The 18,024-nt window shown below is 40.2% G+C and overlaps 1 protein-coding gene across 2 annotated transcripts in view; it reads right to left on the bottom strand.

Annotated features, from left to right (window-relative positions):
• Window positions 1-18,024, bottom strand: part of PDE6D (phosphodiesterase 6D) — a 31,470-nt gene extending 13,446 nt beyond the window's left edge. The window contains exon 1 of one of the 2 annotated variants that reach the window (XM_057367168.1): window positions 17,868-18,024. In XM_057367168.1, coding sequence (XP_057223151.1) covers window positions 17,868-17,917 — 50 coding nt within the window. In that variant the 5' untranslated portion in view covers window positions 17,918-18,024. Of the gene's footprint in view, window positions 1-17,349; window positions 17,456-17,867 lie in introns of those variants that run through there. The other variant, XM_057367169.1, reaches the window with a different exon arrangement.

Genomic DNA, 18,024 nt, shown 5'->3' with positions numbered 1-18,024 from the left:
CCAAAATGTACTTGTGATACAATGAATACAATGTTTTTACAGTGGAATAAGCTCCAAATCAAATCTACACACACATCACTGACTTATGGGGCAGATTCCCCTGTCAGAAGGAGCAAGCTGCCTTGTTGCGTCAAATCTGTTTGCTACTGTTAGAAATGTGCTTTGTTTCCTCTACAGACAGATGTTAAAATGGTTCCTAGAACCAGGCAACAGTGCCAAAATAAAAGCAAGCTGGAGCAATGTAGTGGTTTTATGCTGTTTTCTGCYGCCTGTGTTTTTTAGGCTTTTCTTTGGCTTATCTGAATAGCCTTGACAGAATTCCTTTATACCAATGCCTCAGCAGGAAAAACAACATGTGTTCACATCTGGAGATTGCTTTACAATCTAGGTAGTAAAACAATCAATAACTTGGAAAAACTCATTATCCCTTGCAGGACCATGAATTGCACAAAGAAAATTATTTTCTCTTTTTCAGTGCAATAACATCCAACTCCTCCCATCTTCCCCGCATTTTAAATGCATTTCAAAAATTAGCATGTTAGAAAAGCCTGAGCTTGTGCTAAGAACCCTTTGAATATTAACATAATTAATGTCATCAGTAATACTCTGAGTTTGCAGAAACAGCAGGTGAATCAATGGGAATGATGTATTCATCTTAGAAAACAATGTGACCTTTAAAAACCATAGGGCTTTATCAGAACATAATTTTAAAATGGGTTCTTGCAGCTCAGTGGAAAGAACAAAACTGAATGTAACGAGGGAGAAAGCTAGTAGAGACATCATATATATAAGGGACACTAAAAAAAACAATTGAAACGCTGGAACCTCCTTGTAGAAAATGCCTGGCCTACATCAAGAGGTAAGATAGGCTGCAAGGACAGCTTGAGGAGCCATATCCAGAATGCTTAAAATTAAGTTAAATGGTATCAGTTTGTCAACTTTTTAATTTTAGCACATCAAACAGTTTTCCTTTCTACATGTGAATGCTGAAAGTGACTCAGTAATTGAAATAATTTTGTCTTAACTATTTCAAAACAATCATTTCTTCACAGCTGAGCTATTATGGTAACATTTCAAGGTTCTCAGCAATAAGTGAACTAGAGGGAGTTTCATGGAAACAATCTATCACAGGGTTCTGGTGCATAACTTCATTTTCATAGATAAGGTTGCAACCAGGAGCCCTCACAGGAATTTATCTCCCTGTAAATCGTTATGGACTATTGTTCTTTACAGAGCTGATGTCACGACAGTCATGCAACAAAATCAGCTTTAATGGAATGAGGCATTTTAAACCTCAATATGCCTCCTATCTTATACTATTATTCAACTTTTAAAATCTGCATTTTATTGGCTAGCTTATAAAAGAAAGCTTGGATTGATTTCATGTCATTTTTGTAACACTGGAAGATTGGAATTTTTTTAACATGTCTAAAGGGATCTTCACACTTCCCCATATTGAAAGGGCATGGACCTGAGCAGACGAACAATGACTTCTTTGACCAAATTTCTAAAAGGGATAAACATGGCTGCTTAGCTGGCATTTTCATACAGTTTCACTTGAATGACCTGTAGCCTTGTGTGAAAAGTGGAGAAAAAGCAAACCTAAAAGGCTCTAAAGAGGCAGTTTTATCAGCACTGCTTGTGGCCAGTTGATGCCTTTGTTCCTCAAAGGCCTCTGCAATAATTTCTCTATTGAGCAAAGTGAAGTTTATTGAAAATGGCAAAGCTGAGCATCAGCAGGTCCCCCCGCTGTTCCGTTTATCCATCCAACTCCAAGCAATATCTTGGGCTGAAAGTGTCCCCCTGGTAAAATAAGCAACTGACAACATAGAAAGCCTTCAGGACTTCCAACTGCCTGTGCTTATGTAGTGACTATGTGCTTTTTCCCCCCATTAATGTTTAATTTMTTTTCTCTCCCCTTCATTTCATGTCTCTTCTTACAGAGCTCTCTAGCACACCAGTCTATTGAACTCCAAAGTCTACTTCTGATAGTTGCCAGCTTTGTCAGTTTCATGTATTTTAGAAGAACATGTAATTAATATATTATGGACTTCTCAGAACAGATCTGCAGATTGGAAATGGGTGAGAGATCTCGCTTTGGCSTGAACTGTGCTAGCAGTTTGCATAGCTTCACACTGTCACTGTTACCTACCATGGGCTGAGGCAAACCCCATCAATTAATTAACTGGAGAGACAGGATGCCCCCTTGAATAGGTAATACAGTACAGCTCAGTGATCAGTAACTTCAACCATACGTAGTACTACACTGTGCTTCAAAAATTTCAACTCATGTTCACAAAGCAGCYTTTTAATAATTGCCTATTGTAGAGACTGGAAAATAAGCATGAAGACTTGCCCACAGCCTCACAATGAATCAGTAAGAGAAGAGGAAAGACATCTCAGGAGGTGTTTGGCTTCAAGACTTGTGTTTCAACAGACAATACTGCCTCTCTCTTTAGGCAGCCAGGAACTGTGCTCCCTGGCTGATGGAAACTCTTATTGTAACTTGGAGTGACTGCAGGAACACAGATTGCTGCAATCATGCTGTGGGGTGGGTGCCAGTGGTTTCCTTCACTCTGTTTCTCTTGCTTTTGTTGGTTTCTCAGTCACCSTATCTCAAAAGCAGGTTGGTTCTGAATCACTGCCAAGCATTACTAATGGAAGTGGGGAGCAGGAAGGAAATAAAGAGGACTGCTTGCAGAATTAGAAGGACTTYTTAGTATCTAAAATGGCACACTAAAGCAGGGCAGCAAAATGGCTGTATTGGCTCTGACAATAGAAGCAAAATAGTTCTAAACTAGAAAAATGTGTAAACCTCTGAAACTTATCAATAATGTTCTWGTTCTTTAASACAATTWAARAAAACACCAGAAATACAAAATAGGAAAGYAATGGGGAAAAATACAGCATTTGTTCCTGCCTTARTTTATATTAATTCAACCAGAGCWCCKGTGAAATTTTCTTTTCTTCTTCCTTTCTAAGTCTGGAYACTCAAGTATATTTTGAGCTCAGTGCTTCAATGAATTCAGTGTATAGGTCACGCTCAAGATCACAGGCTGTTTCTTTGCTGATTTAAGGCAAGTGACCACCTAAGCTAAAAAATCTTCAGCACTCTAGAAACTAGTGATGCCTCTGATATAWAGATTCTAATATGCTTTAATAGACAAAGTTTCCTTCCACATTTCATTAGGTGTAAAAGAGAGCCCAGTAAATGAGTGGAAACACAGCACTTTTCCATGTATTCAAATTGTCCTCAAAACTGCCAGCTCTGGGAACTGCAGCAATAATTTTGGAAAAGGCAGYCGGCAGTAAATCTGAAAGGACAAAGTCTTGGGACAAATGCTATGGCTGTTCACTGCTGGCAGGGACAGGCAGGCTCCATTTTGTACAAAGAGACCATCAATTTTGCACAGAATGACATTCAGAGAGGACTAAGAGTCTAAAGGACTCCTAGAGATGAACCAATACAAACATATTTTGATTAAGTCCAAGCAGCCTGATAGCACCTTCACTCCACCAACACCCTCAAGTCAGACTCCTTGAACATGGGTGACAGTGGATGAGTAATTAAATTTCAGAAAAATTTCCAATTAAARTACTAAAAATAAAAACTGTACTAGGCAGAGTTGTGCTTCCAGAACAAATGCCACCCGACMAGCTCTACAGGAATCCACAAATGGCCCTGTGACACTGAGATATTCCCTTGCACTGTACTGTACTTTGGGATTAGTTGTTTCCATATCCATTAAAGCTTCCCAAAGTTGGCTTGCAAGCAGTCACTGTGTGGAAATGTCCACCCTATTGCATCTTGCCTTGTTTCCTTTTTTCATTACATTCTTTCAGAATCTATTGGGATCACAGGAGAACAAAGACTAAGCACAGTGYTGGAATAACAAAAAAACTGGAAAAAAGCAGTAAGTTCCAGAACCAACCTTTTCCTAACTTAAYTTTGCTAGAAAAACTTTACATTATTTCCAGCTTCACCAGATTCTGCTGAAAGGAGGGCAAGGACTCATTTTTCACTCACTCTTGTGCAACACACTTTAAAAAAATGCAATTTATTATCAAAAACAATTAAACATTTTAGTGGGAAATCTTTCAAATCTTAGCYATTACCTGGAGATGAACTCCTAAACATTGGGCTCCATTCTTCTYTTCACCAAATGCCATGCAGAAACATGTATTTGTTCTGCTGGATCTCCTCTATTTGTGAAGGGTGTCTGAACACCTGACAGCCCTATTGCTCCACACAGGCCAGTTCCAAGGAGAAGCAGCATTTTTGTGTCCACACAGACACACACAATGACTGTACCTCTGGAGAGACAGAATCAGCCTGGACAGGTCTGGCRGCCTCTGACCAGATTAACTCTGGTGTACAGGCCAGGAATACCAGCTAATGATAACAAGATGGGGCTGCATACAACAGTACAGACACACCAGAAATTCAAGTGCTCAAACTCCCTGTTGAACCTCACCAGTGAAATTCTGAGCCTCTCTGCTCTCTTGGAGCCATTGTCCTTGTCTGCTTTCTCCACCAGTAGAGTAACTGTAAAAAGCACTGGCTACTGAGTTGCACAATGAGGCAAAATATTTCAGAAACAGATGCAAACATACTCAGCAGAGCCTCAAATGATACTCTGCAAAATGGGAACTGAGTTTTACTTAGAAAAAACAAATCCATGGAGAAGGCAGTTTGCGTGGAGTGCATTTTAGTTCAACCAAGATGAGCTGCTTGGCTTTCTAGCACTTGTTCTATTTATTCCTCTACTCCAATCTTCTCAGTGTGACGTCTATAACGAGGAGATCACAACATCCCCTATACTGGCCAGGGAGATTAAGCAACACACAGACACACACACACACAACTAGAAAGCAAGAGTCTTTGAGATTTAACTCAAAATCTGTGCTGGTTTGCCATAAAGATTTGAYATTTAAATATCTGAATAATGTTAATCTTCCACTAATATTAGACTGTTGCTATGAGGTATTACAGGATAAACCCGAGCCATTTTCTTTTGAAAACATATTTCCTTATCACTATATAAAAGATGTCTGCTGATTTTCCCTTGGGGATCTTCTGTTCCTGGGAGATACGAGTTTAATGGTGGACTTGTACATGCCTAGGTGGCACTAGACCACAAAATAGGCAGCAAGGGGTTTGTTTTTCATTTTCATAAAGCTCAATAAATACACTGTTCACCACTTGAGTATCAGTTGATACATAATCAGAGCAAAGTCCACCTATTTCTGAAAGTACCAGTGCCAGATTCTGTAGTAYTTCTTTACAAGGTTCATTGGAATAACAAGGATTCCAGGAACACAATAGAGGTAATTAACCTCTRGTTTCTGTGTGCACATTCATAAAAGACTGCTTTAGGGTGAGAAGCAGGAAGAGAGAAAAGAAGATCACAGTTGAAACAAAAAGAGAATTTTTTTTTCTTTTGTCAGTAGTCTGGCCACACTACAAAGCAAGTACAGACAGGAGAAATAATTTTTTTTTAATACTAAAACTAACCAACAATCCTAACTAGAAGTGCATAGCTGAATGCTCAGATTTGTGGCATTTCAATAAGTCTGCTTTAATTGCTTATTTTTTATCTCTTTCCATKGTAAGACAAACAAAGATGCCATTGAGGATGCATCTCCCCTGATAAGGCAATCAGAACATGAGCCTGCAATTACAGTAATACTTTGCATAAAGGCTTCCCTTATTAATCCAAAAGAGCTCTATTTCAAAACCCACTATTTCACCAGGCTGCCACCCTTAATAGTGCAAAAATTCTTCTGAATTCTTTGTGTCTGAATTCCAAGCTACTCAGCTGGGCTTCCTCTTTGTAGAGAATCTTTATTTGTTCCATTTCAAAAGAATAAAAAAGGCAATGTACAGTGGCATCAGTGAATGCCCAGCAGTTCAACATCATCAGGTTCTTCCTACTGTTCCTCTGGACTGCTGCCCATGTCAGAGATCATGTAGTTCACATGTAGGATGCATGTCCTACCCAGACACCTATGTTTGTAAAGCCTCCTATTAATCATTCCTGTATTGCCATAAATTAAAATTAAGCAGGTGATTAGTGTGTWAGCAGCCAACAGCCCTGCTAGTGTAGTTACCTCTCACGTGGACACTGTCTACTCAAGAATTTTATTGTAACTTCTGCTGACAAAAATATTCCACAAAGAACAAATATATATTCCATCTCTTAATGGAATTCTTTTTCTYAGACTTCATGAAACAAAAGCCAAACAAACAACCCCCCAAATTTACTGAATAAGATATGACAATTCAACATATAGAGCTGTATTAGCAAGGACTGTGACACAGGTCCTTGAATATCAAATTTAGCAACCAGACCGTGATTTTTAAAAATCTTCAGCAGAAGACTGGCCAGGGTAGAGTCAAGGAGTACAGATTTTGTACATTTGAAAGACTTCTAGTTAACTACTTAAAGACTGAAGAGGCTACAGATAAAGTCCTGCCCTTGACTTACTACATTTCTGATACAAAGTTGCTTTTCTTTGGTCTCTTGCTCTTCCAGGGGGAATCAGAAGAGAGCAGAAATAAAACTGTGTTCAAGAGCATACTTKTAACTTGTGCTGCTGAGAGCAGAAACTAGGCCAGGGGAGATTTCAGTGTTACTGTCAAGTGGGGTTTCCACCTATAAAGAACAAAGCAAAAAGTCACTACTGAAAAAGACTTTATAAAAACATTTAGGAAAAACCTGTAGCTCAGTCTTCAGACAGACATGTCTCAATTTCAGAGAGGTCTGTAAAACAGGAAGAATTCATTTGTGCAAAGGACTTCAGGGACTGGGGGGCTTTATTTGGCCACGGAAACTTCAGGCTGTGTGTTAGCACTCCAAATCCTCCCCATCAGATCAATAAAGCCTGCAGTCATTATGTCTGATAGCTCCTGTCTTCCAGGAAATGAGCTTGTGAGCTTTATTCTAATTGTTAAAAGGCAGGTGTGCACACCACCAAAATCAACTGTAAAGGGAGCACTTATGAGATTCTTGTTGCAGTCTCAAGAGAAGGCAGGAATAAAAGGTCAAGCACTGGATTTCTCTTGCATTCACTCACTGATTCTGTCTAAACTCCCCTTACAGAACACCTTTTTGACACAATGTTAATTTTTAAATAGTACCTTTCTCTGGCAATTGAATTAACTGGCAATTTGTCAGTGCACTCGAGTCAATCCAGATTATAGAACAGACTGAATTCAGAGTTGAGATAACTATCCCTTATTTAAACTTTGCCCATATGTTCTTATTCTACACCAAGAGAGTCCAGTTCCAAAGCTTTGAAGTGACTGGGAACTGGAGACACTCACCTAGGGATAAAGGTATACACAGTGGGAAATCAAGCAGAAATGGTTAAACTGAAGTAAATTTTAAGCATATAAATAATGTGGTTTTATCTAGACTACAGCTTTTTCCAACAACATAGCCACGTCTTCTTTGACACTGAGAAGGAAAGTACAGACAGTGCTTTATTCAATGCAGTACATTTGCACTGTGTAGCTACATCCATTCAAAAACTTCTGGCACCAACAAATTCCATATTGCCCAAGTCAGTTGGCATAAAGATGATGTGCATTCCCTCAAGGTGAGATTACAGCTCTGTGTGCTATTCAGAAAAATAGGCCACACAATTGAATTTCCTTTTACAGGTGGGCTCATTTGCTCTTTCTCACAAGTAATGCTTGAAAAAGACAAAAATTAATGATATCCCAGAAAGATCCTCTCTACATAGCTTTGAAAGCAAATGCCAATTGCWGCCTTCAGGGAACAAGTGCTACTGCTGCAGTACATCTGGTAATTAGTCTATAAGGGTTTGTGTTTATGGCAAAAGTGAAAACTAACTATTGCAGCAGAAGTAACACTGGCTGAACACAAATCTGCTGTTTTGTTCAGTCTCCCAGCTGTGCCCAGTGGATCTGCTGGGGCTGGTAGGGCAGAAGTGACTCAGTTCTACTAAAGGTGGTTCACTCAAAGCATTGATGCTTTTTTAGAACCTCTGCACATTTAACTGCTCCACAATATCTCACACAGAGCACAGAGTTGTTCTGTAACCAGGGATACATCTAGAGATCACCACAAGTTCCCTGGGAAAGCAACACAATATCCTTGAAATTAATTACAGAATCACAAGAGGATTTAATCTTATTGAGATTTTATAYAAAACAGCATTTAGCCCTGGTACTCACACTCTACACCTAATAAACAAAATAAAAATTCAAATCAGCCAGAGAAACAGCTACAACAAGCACTTTATGAAAGTCCACAATGACAAATGCCAATCTCCCTTTTGCTGACACAGCACAGCAGAGGAACAAGCCACACTTTCCCTGGCATTAGCTTAAATGGCTCCTTGGATATACAATCCCTGTGGATAGCATTGCTGAATTTCACTAGAGCTACAAATACTTCAGTTTTGCTTGTTTTTTTTTTTAATTTTGACTATGTCTACATGAGAAGTGGGCATGCTTTATCCTTGCAAAATGTACAACCCTCACAGCCAGAAGRTCTGACTAAACAAGAAGAGCATCTTCATTGCCAGTTACCCTTTTTTTCCAGGCACAAACTGGCAGAAAATGACTATGAACACTYTCAATGCCAAGCTGAAGAAGTCAGTAAGGATGTGAATACTTATGTGAATGTCAGTGGCCCTCTAGACTCACAGGACAAGACCAAAGTGAGAATCAGATGTAATTATTTAATGGGTAAGAGAAAAAAAGTCATGGATCTGAGAGAGAAAATTRGTTTTATCTCTGGAGTACTATTCAGGCAGGGCCACATGCTGCAATACAGATCAAATAATTTTTAGTTTTCCACTTAAAACTGACAGAACTAAGATAATTCATGGAAAACTAGTTCATTATCTTGTCTCTTCTGAGGAAGGGAGAAAAACTTAGAGCATACAGAGCAAGTGGAGAATGAAAGCAAAATGAAAATACAGTCAGGAGGGAATGACTGGCAACTGCATGAGGAAACTAATCTTGTACATGGACCAGAGGGTGCTCAAAGCAGAGGCAGAGAGGAGGAATAAAGGGGGATTTATGCAGATTGAAGCAGAATGCCCCAAAACCAAGGACTTCATATCAAAAATATTGTGCTTTTTTAGGAGTTTCCTAGAATATGAGAAGTGCTTCAATTGCAGTGTGGACTAGTGATTTGACAATTTAATCATCMCAGCATTTTACACAGTGTTCAACAYTATGGTAGTCTGAAAAGAGAGTTATTTGGAAAAGCACTACAGCAAAACATAGAAAGTACAAGGAAACAATTCAGTTCCAAACCAGTTGAGAGGAGGTAAARTACTATTATTTTGTTCTGAATGCTGTACTTTGATCAACCTCCACAGCTACAGTAAMATGACCTATACAGATGTGAACCTCTGAACATGACACTATGATCAYCATGATCAGGAAGATGGAGGATCTGTACCAGCATCTCTCTGCTTTAGCACACATTGGAATTCAGATAAAAAGCCATTATTGTGGGGACAAAGTAATGARACCTCCACTGAAATGACAAACATTCTACTGCCTCAGTCACTGCATTTACTATTTCAGAACTGGCAACACTAGGACTGATGCAGACAACGTTATTAAGCAGGAAATAAAGCCTGTTGCTGAAGTTCATTAAGCCAGCATGCAGGAGGCTGCAAGGCTCATCTGAGCAGTTTGGCTAGCAAATCTGAAAAAGAGGCAACCAGCAGCTGGGGATGGTAACTCATGCTCTGCACAGTTGCTGTGACAGAAGCATGCAGCAAGAAGAATGYACAYACAGGTATTTCTTGGATGTCTTCTTTGCTCAGAAGCAGCACACCACTTCCTGGATTGAACTGTTTTTAAATTTCACATAAAGACTACTAAGGTTCAAGCAAAATAACAAAYAGAAGGAATTTCCCTCTCTTTATTTCAGCTTCTGGGAAAGGAAGTAACTACCAGAGAAACACTGAAATCTTAAGYTGGACTGTAACTGAGAAGCCAGTACTCTAATGCACTGAAGAGTCTACTCTAAAGAGTTAAAATGGAAGTCAAATGTCTAAAGTACCTTCAGAAGATCCACTTGTGTTAAAGGCTGGCAGGTATTTCTTGGTGCACAATTTCCAGATGGGCTTGTATATTCGAACCCATGGCAGTACATTAATGGGGACAATGGTAGTTCTTCTTACCTTCTATCTCACAAAACACTTCCTTCAAGAGCAGTTGAGGGTGTTGCAGAACTCCTTAAGCAGATTTARCAACAGTTCATGCCAACACTCGAATCAAAATTGGGTCCCCCTTAGTGGGGGTTTCTGTAAGAATTTTCCCATACAAAAGATTTTTTATTTAAAGCCATGCAAATAGTCAGTTTTTCCACTGTCTCCTAAAATACAATTTTCTTTGACTTTCCAAACCGAAGTGACTTGACATTAACTCTGTACTTCCTCAGCAGGTTGCCCCTGATCAGAAGTTTCTGACTCTTAAAACAAAAGATGAACTCTTGGTTCCAAGCATGTGCAGCCTTCCTTCTCAAAAGGATTAAATTAGGTCACATGAAGAGAAGGAAAGAGGCATGCAGGCAACCTGCTTTCATTGGTGAGTAAAGTATATGATCTTTACCACTTTTTTGATAAATAACACGGATATAATTAGATGTCCCAAAGAACAAATAAGCTTCTGACTTGCTACACAGTAGATGAAGGTTATGTACAATRTAGCATACAGACCAACCCATATAAATAGTCCTCTGTAGAATTACTAAGTATAATGGCCTGCACTCAMTCTCTAATGGAAGACTATTGGTCCTAGTTACAATTCTTTCAATATAGGAGTGGATAAATTTAGTAACACTATTTTTTGTGCACTGCTATCTCAAAGGCTGACTGAAAATAAAAAAAACAAAATTATTTTCCTTCCTCCTTTTACCTAAGCCTGCCATTCTTCCAGAAGAATGTTGCCTGAAATTCTAGTCATGAACATAATCAACTCAAAGGCTCACTCATGACTGAAYTAATCTGATACTGCTTCCCTTAAATCTCTTCTATACATAACATTTCTGTCACAGTGAGMACTCTGTTCAGGAGAAATGTGACAATGGAATCTCGAGTTCATAATCACAACTGAAAATCCTGGCTGTCTACTAGAATTTAGCAATGTGCAGTTGAGATCTTGTTCCTATGAGAACCTTGGTTGCTGTCAGGTGTCTTCTGGAAAGAGCTTCCCTATAGCCCTATTGCCTCTGCTTGGGCATGAGGCCAAATGGCCTAGGAAACCTCACAGTAATGCCCAATGAGTGTATGGGGATATTCCTTCAAACTGCTCTGGGAGTGATGCTACACAGATGACAAACCTGCTTCTGGGAGTTCTCCTGATACAGTCTCAGGACAAAGAGGCATCATTTGAGAAAMGCTTTTAATATTCAGTGCTTGCAACTGTAGTTTATTGCACATCCAGAATAAATATGTGCTCCTTAAGACATGATTTTTGTGCATCTCTTGCTCTCACCTTTCATAACTTTATTTTAAATAACTAAATTTTATAAACTCTGCTACACTAATATGCAGGGAAAAAAAAAGGACAAAATTCAGCATTGCCAAGTGCACCTTAACAGATCATGTTTTCTGCTTCTTCCTTTTACCTGGGAACACAGTATACCTCCTACTTCTATAGATGTTACATCTAATATGACTATTAGATGTAAATGAAGCATTGGTTTATCTTTAATAGAGGGTCTGAGCTCAAATTTGAATTTGCTTTAATTTCCCAAGTCCGAAAAATAGAAGAGGCTTATCTTACATGCTAAAAGAAATACAGTAGTCTGCTATCTTACAAATTTCATGTAAAATTTTGACTCAACATTCTTTCTGGGATCAGCCTAAATTCAGAGATAAATGTGTAAGAGCAAGTCAAATCGGCTTCCACACGAAGGCTGCTTTAGCTAACAGAAAACTCTTTTTTCCAGAAACACAGGAGCTACATCAGATGTCTATACAAAAAAAAAAAAACAAACTACTCTGAACAGTATCTGTTTMATTTGAGGATTTTTGGATACCTCCCCTGCTTCTCTATATCTGTGTAAGCTTGGCTTTTATCCTATATGTTGGCTGTGAAGATGCAGGGGGCGGGGGCAAAGAAGCTCTACCAGTTCTCACTTGATGGATTAAATTACTATCTTCTGCTCAGTGGAAATTCAAATACTGTAACAACAGCTGAAGCATAAGGCACCAATGACTTCCAAGGATGCAAAGAGTAACCGATATCTTAAATATGATACAAAGGAAACAACGGGAAATAATTTTGCTAATGACAACTGCATTATTTTAAGTACTTAATTAGGCTGGGACTAAGAAAGCAACTGAAAATACTGAAACCATAATTCCAGTAAAATGCTGGATGGAGAGACTTTGAAGAGATGAAAAGATAAATCTTAGATATAAAATTGTAACTACAAAGTGCTAAAGCAATATTGCTGATTAAAAAGAAAACCCYGAACTCCAATGTCAACTTACACTTTTAAGTTAATGTCAGATGTATTCTCTGTGGCACCTGGCTAATTTGTATCCTGTGATGTCCCTTCCACTGCCAAGGGCACAAAGCCCCACTTTCAACACTACATGGGGATTGCATTAAACCTGACAAGTAGACAACTGACTAGCTCAGATATCAAGTTAATGTAAATCACAGGTTAAGCATAGTTAAATATCATCACTTTTTTCAATGAAAGTTAACACGGGGAGGACAATAAGTTTTTGATGTTCACTAAGAAACTGGGTAGGTAAAACCAAACCTGGTAAAATTGCTCCTGCTTTATTTGCAGGTGTGCCTCATGACTCAGTCACAAGAAACATGAGGACTGTGTTTAGCATGCCAGAACTAGAGATCATTGCATTGTGCAGAACTTCTCTCAATGCTGGAAATAATTCTGATGTGGTAAAGGTACCTTGACTACCATGACACTCAATTACCAACTAAAACCTGGCTAAAGCTTCTGTGTGAAACTCTCTCAAACAAAGAYCTCTCAATGCTGCCAGGGTGGGAACTTGTTCTGAAGTCAGACTGAGAATGTGGGCAACACTTGCTAACAAAGTATTTTAAATTTTGTAGAAAGAGGGTTCTAAAAATCAGAAATATGGATGAGGGAGAAGAAAGTCATGTTTTCTAGGGTGTTTTAAAATTGTGTTAGAGCAAGCTACATGCAAGTTCTGCTTTGGGTCTCTACTGTCCCAGCTTCTGGGCAGTCCTGTTCCTTCTTTTGGCTGGCCAGTGTCTCCTTTTAACCCATGACCTTGATGGGTCATCTTTCTATTCCATTGCAAGGAGTCTAAACAGAGCGAGATGTGAGGAAGTGTACAGAGGAAACCTCAAAACAAAGGGGAATTCTTAAGCAAATTAAAGCTTCGACCTTGTTCGTTTTGTAAACACTGCAACAGGTAAGCATTTCAAATGAATAAGCTGCTAAACATCTACCAGCCTAACAATGAAATTGGAAACTTAATTTTATGTTACTTCCAATTATATTTCTCAGCTATGGAATGCAGCACCGAACTAGTTCAAAACTTCAGTGACTATCTAAGGAATTGATGGACAAGACTCTCACTGATTTTCTGTATGTACAGCAGACCAGGCCAAAGTTGGAAGTTTTCCTTCCTACAGAGTAGGAAATGTTCACTCTTAATGATTTCTGGTGTAACTATATTTTCACTACAGTTCTACTCATCTTTCTAAGAGGACAATGTTCTATTAGAAAGACTTCCTAGACAGAAAAACAGTGGTGAGAATAAAGCTGGAAAAAACGCTGAGAGCTAGGAAGATGTTGCACAGGAACTCTGAGGACTGTAGGAAAGTAGGTCAGCCTTTGACATGTGAAGTTTTGCCTACAAAACTGGAGTGCCTGAGCTACAGGAGTATGTTTACCCTAACCACAAACACGAGTTTCACAACTTGGTAATTATTCTGGAGTTTAATACTGTCAGTTAATACTGTCTCTTCCTGCTTATGTTCACTACATCAGTTTGTTTCAGGAGACTTCTGAAGGACAGGCTACTGCACAGGCTTAAAATGAAGTTCAAGGAAAAACTTATCCTAAACTGATAAATAGCTGGAGGACAATTAACACTATGGAGATCTAATTCAGATGAGACTCCTCTGTACAGAAGCAAATAAATAGGTGATATCTTGTTTACCTGTAAGATTTAAAATGGAAAGCAGATGTCCTTACTCCTGTGTCGAGAGGCAAGAAATGGCACTTTAACCAATCTATGAGAAACAACTGACTCATTTGGGTTTTCTCCTCCTCACTGAAACATCACAGAAAGAAGTGCTTAAAGAAGTTGGACTGTGGTCCCTCAACAGTAGGATATGAATCTGCTGTTGCAAATTGTGACTGGGTATTTCTAATTTACAGCATGGATGCTTTCCAAATGCTGGCAAACCAAACTAAACAGCATAAACATACAGTCCTTATTTTAGTAAATTTAGTGCATTAAAAAAAATAAATCCTGTGCTAGTTCATCTCAGAACCAAAGTAAACAGGCAACCCACAAATTGTCAAGGGAGTTGTTGAGGGGTAGCCATCAAAATAAAATAACCTTGAACTTTGACTGGTGGGGAAGTACATCCTTGGTGTTACTGTCTTTTGATAAAGGATGCTAAATACACACACTTAATAGTACACACTAAAGATAAAAGGCCAGAACAAGATCTGAAGAATTTGTTGAAAGGGTAAATGAGGGTCAAGTAAAACGCTCTTCTGTAACTTGACAGAGTAACTGTTSCATCTTCCAGAGACAAAAAGGCATAATCTAATTTCATGCATTTGAGATCACAGGACCAGATGTGCATAAATACTTGCAGAATTAAGACTTGGCTAGTATTTCACTGGAATGGATCTTCAGTTACCAACTGGACTGATGTTGCTTATAGCCAAACAAAAAGTGAATTTTCATAGTACTAAACTACTTGTAGATATTTTGTTGGGTGTAACAACTGCTGTTCAGGCAAGTGCCTWCAGAAGAGTTTGATGATAAACATACTTACAAACTGTCTTAACAAATACCATCCCCGAACAAGTGACAAGCTGTAACTGTCATCTGCTTTCAAAATTTTTCTGCACCAGTATTTACTGGACTGTTACTGTTCAATTTTAACTGGTGCTATAAAAATTCTTAGTGTAATAAAGTATCATATTCTCATTTGCCTGCAAGCATCAAATATATTTCCCTTGGTTTTAWTATTTTTAAAATAGCAAAATCCATGAGAAGAGGGAGCTAATGTTTCTGGCTTGAATTTYGGGACATTAGTCACAACGTGTTTCTGCACTAGTGTCATAGAGGAAGGAAAACCTATCTTTGCACTGAAATTAGAGGGTGGATTTGGGCTACAATTTAATTTCCACATGCCCCCATCATCCAGCATGCCCCAATAAGTAGGAAAGCTTGTAATTAACATTTTCTCAGGAACCACAAGTAAACAGAATTGTTTGAGGAAACTCGGATTACTCAATATGAACTGGACTTACAGCAAGACTGCCTGCTSTTGTGTTAAAGGTAGCAATTATTTTGGAAGCCTGCTTCCTCAGTTATGCTTTTGGCCCCAGCAACTGTTCTTGCCTCCCAAGGAATCCCCTGCACACAGCCCCTGGGTGCTAGGCCATGCTTCTCTCTTGTGCTAAACCCAAGTTCAGTTTGAAGTGCCAAGTTTGCAGGATGTGCTTAAGTTGGCGGAGTTGAACTCTCTCCTTTGTGGAAGCAGAGGATAAAGTTTTCAAGCACTCAATGTATAAACTTAATAGTTTTTCAGTACACATTTCTCTCTTCCATTGATTGAGTATATGCAGCAATAGGCTGGGTGGCAGATAAAGAATCTCTAAATTGCAATTCTCTCTGGAACAAGAGATGGGAAGTCTGAGCTGATGTCTCCCTTACAGGGAGCRTGGTCACAGCTGGGCATGAGCAGTTTCCTGTGGGGATGGCGTGGTGTCTCAAGGCTTCCTCATAAATGAGGAATGTCTGTTCAGCCACTCTTCTGGTTTACTAAAAGCCACATAGATGATTTTCAACTATTTCRACTTGCTAAAAGTTTCAGTTATGAAATGCTTCTCCAAACTTTCCTGTTTGTGAGACTGCACTACATGACCCTTATGGCACCTATCACAGTACTCTACCAYGTTTTTGGAGAAGTGTGGTCCAGGTTTTGCCTGAAACTGTCCTGTCAGAAGTATTTTTTTTTTTTTTGCAAGGACAAGCAAAACAAGACTAGACTTCCAACACTTCAACACAGACTGCAGAGTATTTCTAATAAAACTTATTGTCCATGCTATGGCTGATTAAGATCATACCACTTTGTTGTCTAACATCCTTCCTCTCAAAGAGGAAAAAGCATTTTCTGCTTAAACCAGCAAACGACAAAAAGGGTTATTTCATCCAAAGTGGGACAAAGGCCTTTATGTGAATTCCACTAYCCAGCAACGACATCTACAAACATATGCAAAAAGCACTTAAAAGTTTGTTCCCTAGACTTAACTTTCAAGGCACTCCTCACTTCTATCAATAGCTTAGTCTGGTCTTGTCAGAAGCTTATTCTTCTTCTAACTGACAGCACAAAAGGTTTTTAATTCATGTTTTGACAGCTAAAATACTACATCTTMATAAATACAAAGAACTGTCAATAGTGCCAGTGCAGAAGCAAAGGAACCATATGCAGTACTAACAGCTGGGGGCGACTGCAATRATTCTATAAAAAGTTAAAAAAAGCATCTGCTTATAGTTTGATAACAGCTATCTGTCTAAATCCAACCTAGAAAATCAGATCCTGCTACAGCTGGCATAGAGATTATGAACATCTYGCTGAAACAAAAAACCCCACCACCCTGTTCAGAAATAATAGGTTTAGATCAAGAGGATATTCCCTTCACTTCTGTCCTTTTTATTGTAAAAAATAAAATACAAACCAACTCACAACAATATTCTCATGTCTAGAAGTCCAGATAGCAAGCTTGCRTTTGTCTTCTAAGCTTAGAAGAATTTACTCCAGTAAAATACACCACATGTAAAATAAAGCTATTCTATTTATCACACCCATTCTCACACAATGTTAGATTAAATATGGGCCTTTAGGGTGAGCCTTTCTCTACTTTGCTGAAATCGTGAACTGGAAGATGCACAAAGACTCTCGCTTYTCTTCCAGGCTCAGATCTATCTTATTTCAAGAGCATTAAACGCACATCCAGGTACCACAGGCATAAAAGCAGAATGCTTTTTGAAAGCCGCAACATGAAAAGTTTTAAAATGAGCTGCACAGAAAGGCATTTACACGCAGAATACGTCAGCAATAAGACACTGCACAACCAAGACATGTGCCAGTACCTCACGGTATGACAAGGAACAAGGTGTTTAGTTGCTCCTAGACCTGACGACCAGGTATTTCCTTTCCAAGCAGAGGTGCTTAAGCGCAGGCCGGAGGGAAACGGATCAGATCCTCCTGGCGCAGAGCTACTTCACCTGCCCTCTGTAAGCCGTCCTCGCTGCGGGCCGGGGGTTCCTGGTGCCCGGGGCCGCCGCCCCCGGCCCAGCCCCTCTCAGCGCCCAGGCAGGGACCGGAGGGGCGGTGGCCGCCGCCACCCTGCTGGGGACTTTGGCCGCGGGGATCCCCCCACCCACGGCACCCCGCGGGGCAGGGACAGGACCCCGACCCCGGCCCCCCTCCCCAGCCGGCTCAGGGCCGGTCCCAGCCCTGAGGGACCCTCCCGCCACCACCGGAGTGCGGACGCCATTGAGAGCCGCGTTGCCATGGCAACCCCCCTCCCGCCCCGGGGGCCTCGCCACAGCGGGGCGGCGATCCCCGCGCCCCCCGCTCCGCCTCACGGCCCCCGCACGGAGGATACAGCTTGAAGCCGCGGAGGATCTCCTTGGCCCGCTCGTCCGTGGCCGACATGGTCCTGCCGCGCCGCGGGCGGGCGGACGGGGCTGGGCCGGGCCTGGCGGGAGCGCGGCGGTGACAGCGGAGCCTCAGGACCCCCCGCCCCTCCCTCCCGCGCACCC

This window comes from Malurus melanocephalus, unplaced genomic scaffold (assembly GCF_030028575.1).
Source record: "Malurus melanocephalus ecotype Western Australia unplaced genomic scaffold, MMel_1.1 scaffold_75, whole genome shotgun sequence".
Taxonomy (NCBI): Eukaryota; Metazoa; Chordata; class Aves; order Passeriformes; family Maluridae; genus Malurus; species Malurus melanocephalus.
The sequence above is the reverse complement of the archived record's forward strand: the minus strand, read 5'-3'. Positions and strand labels throughout refer to the sequence as shown.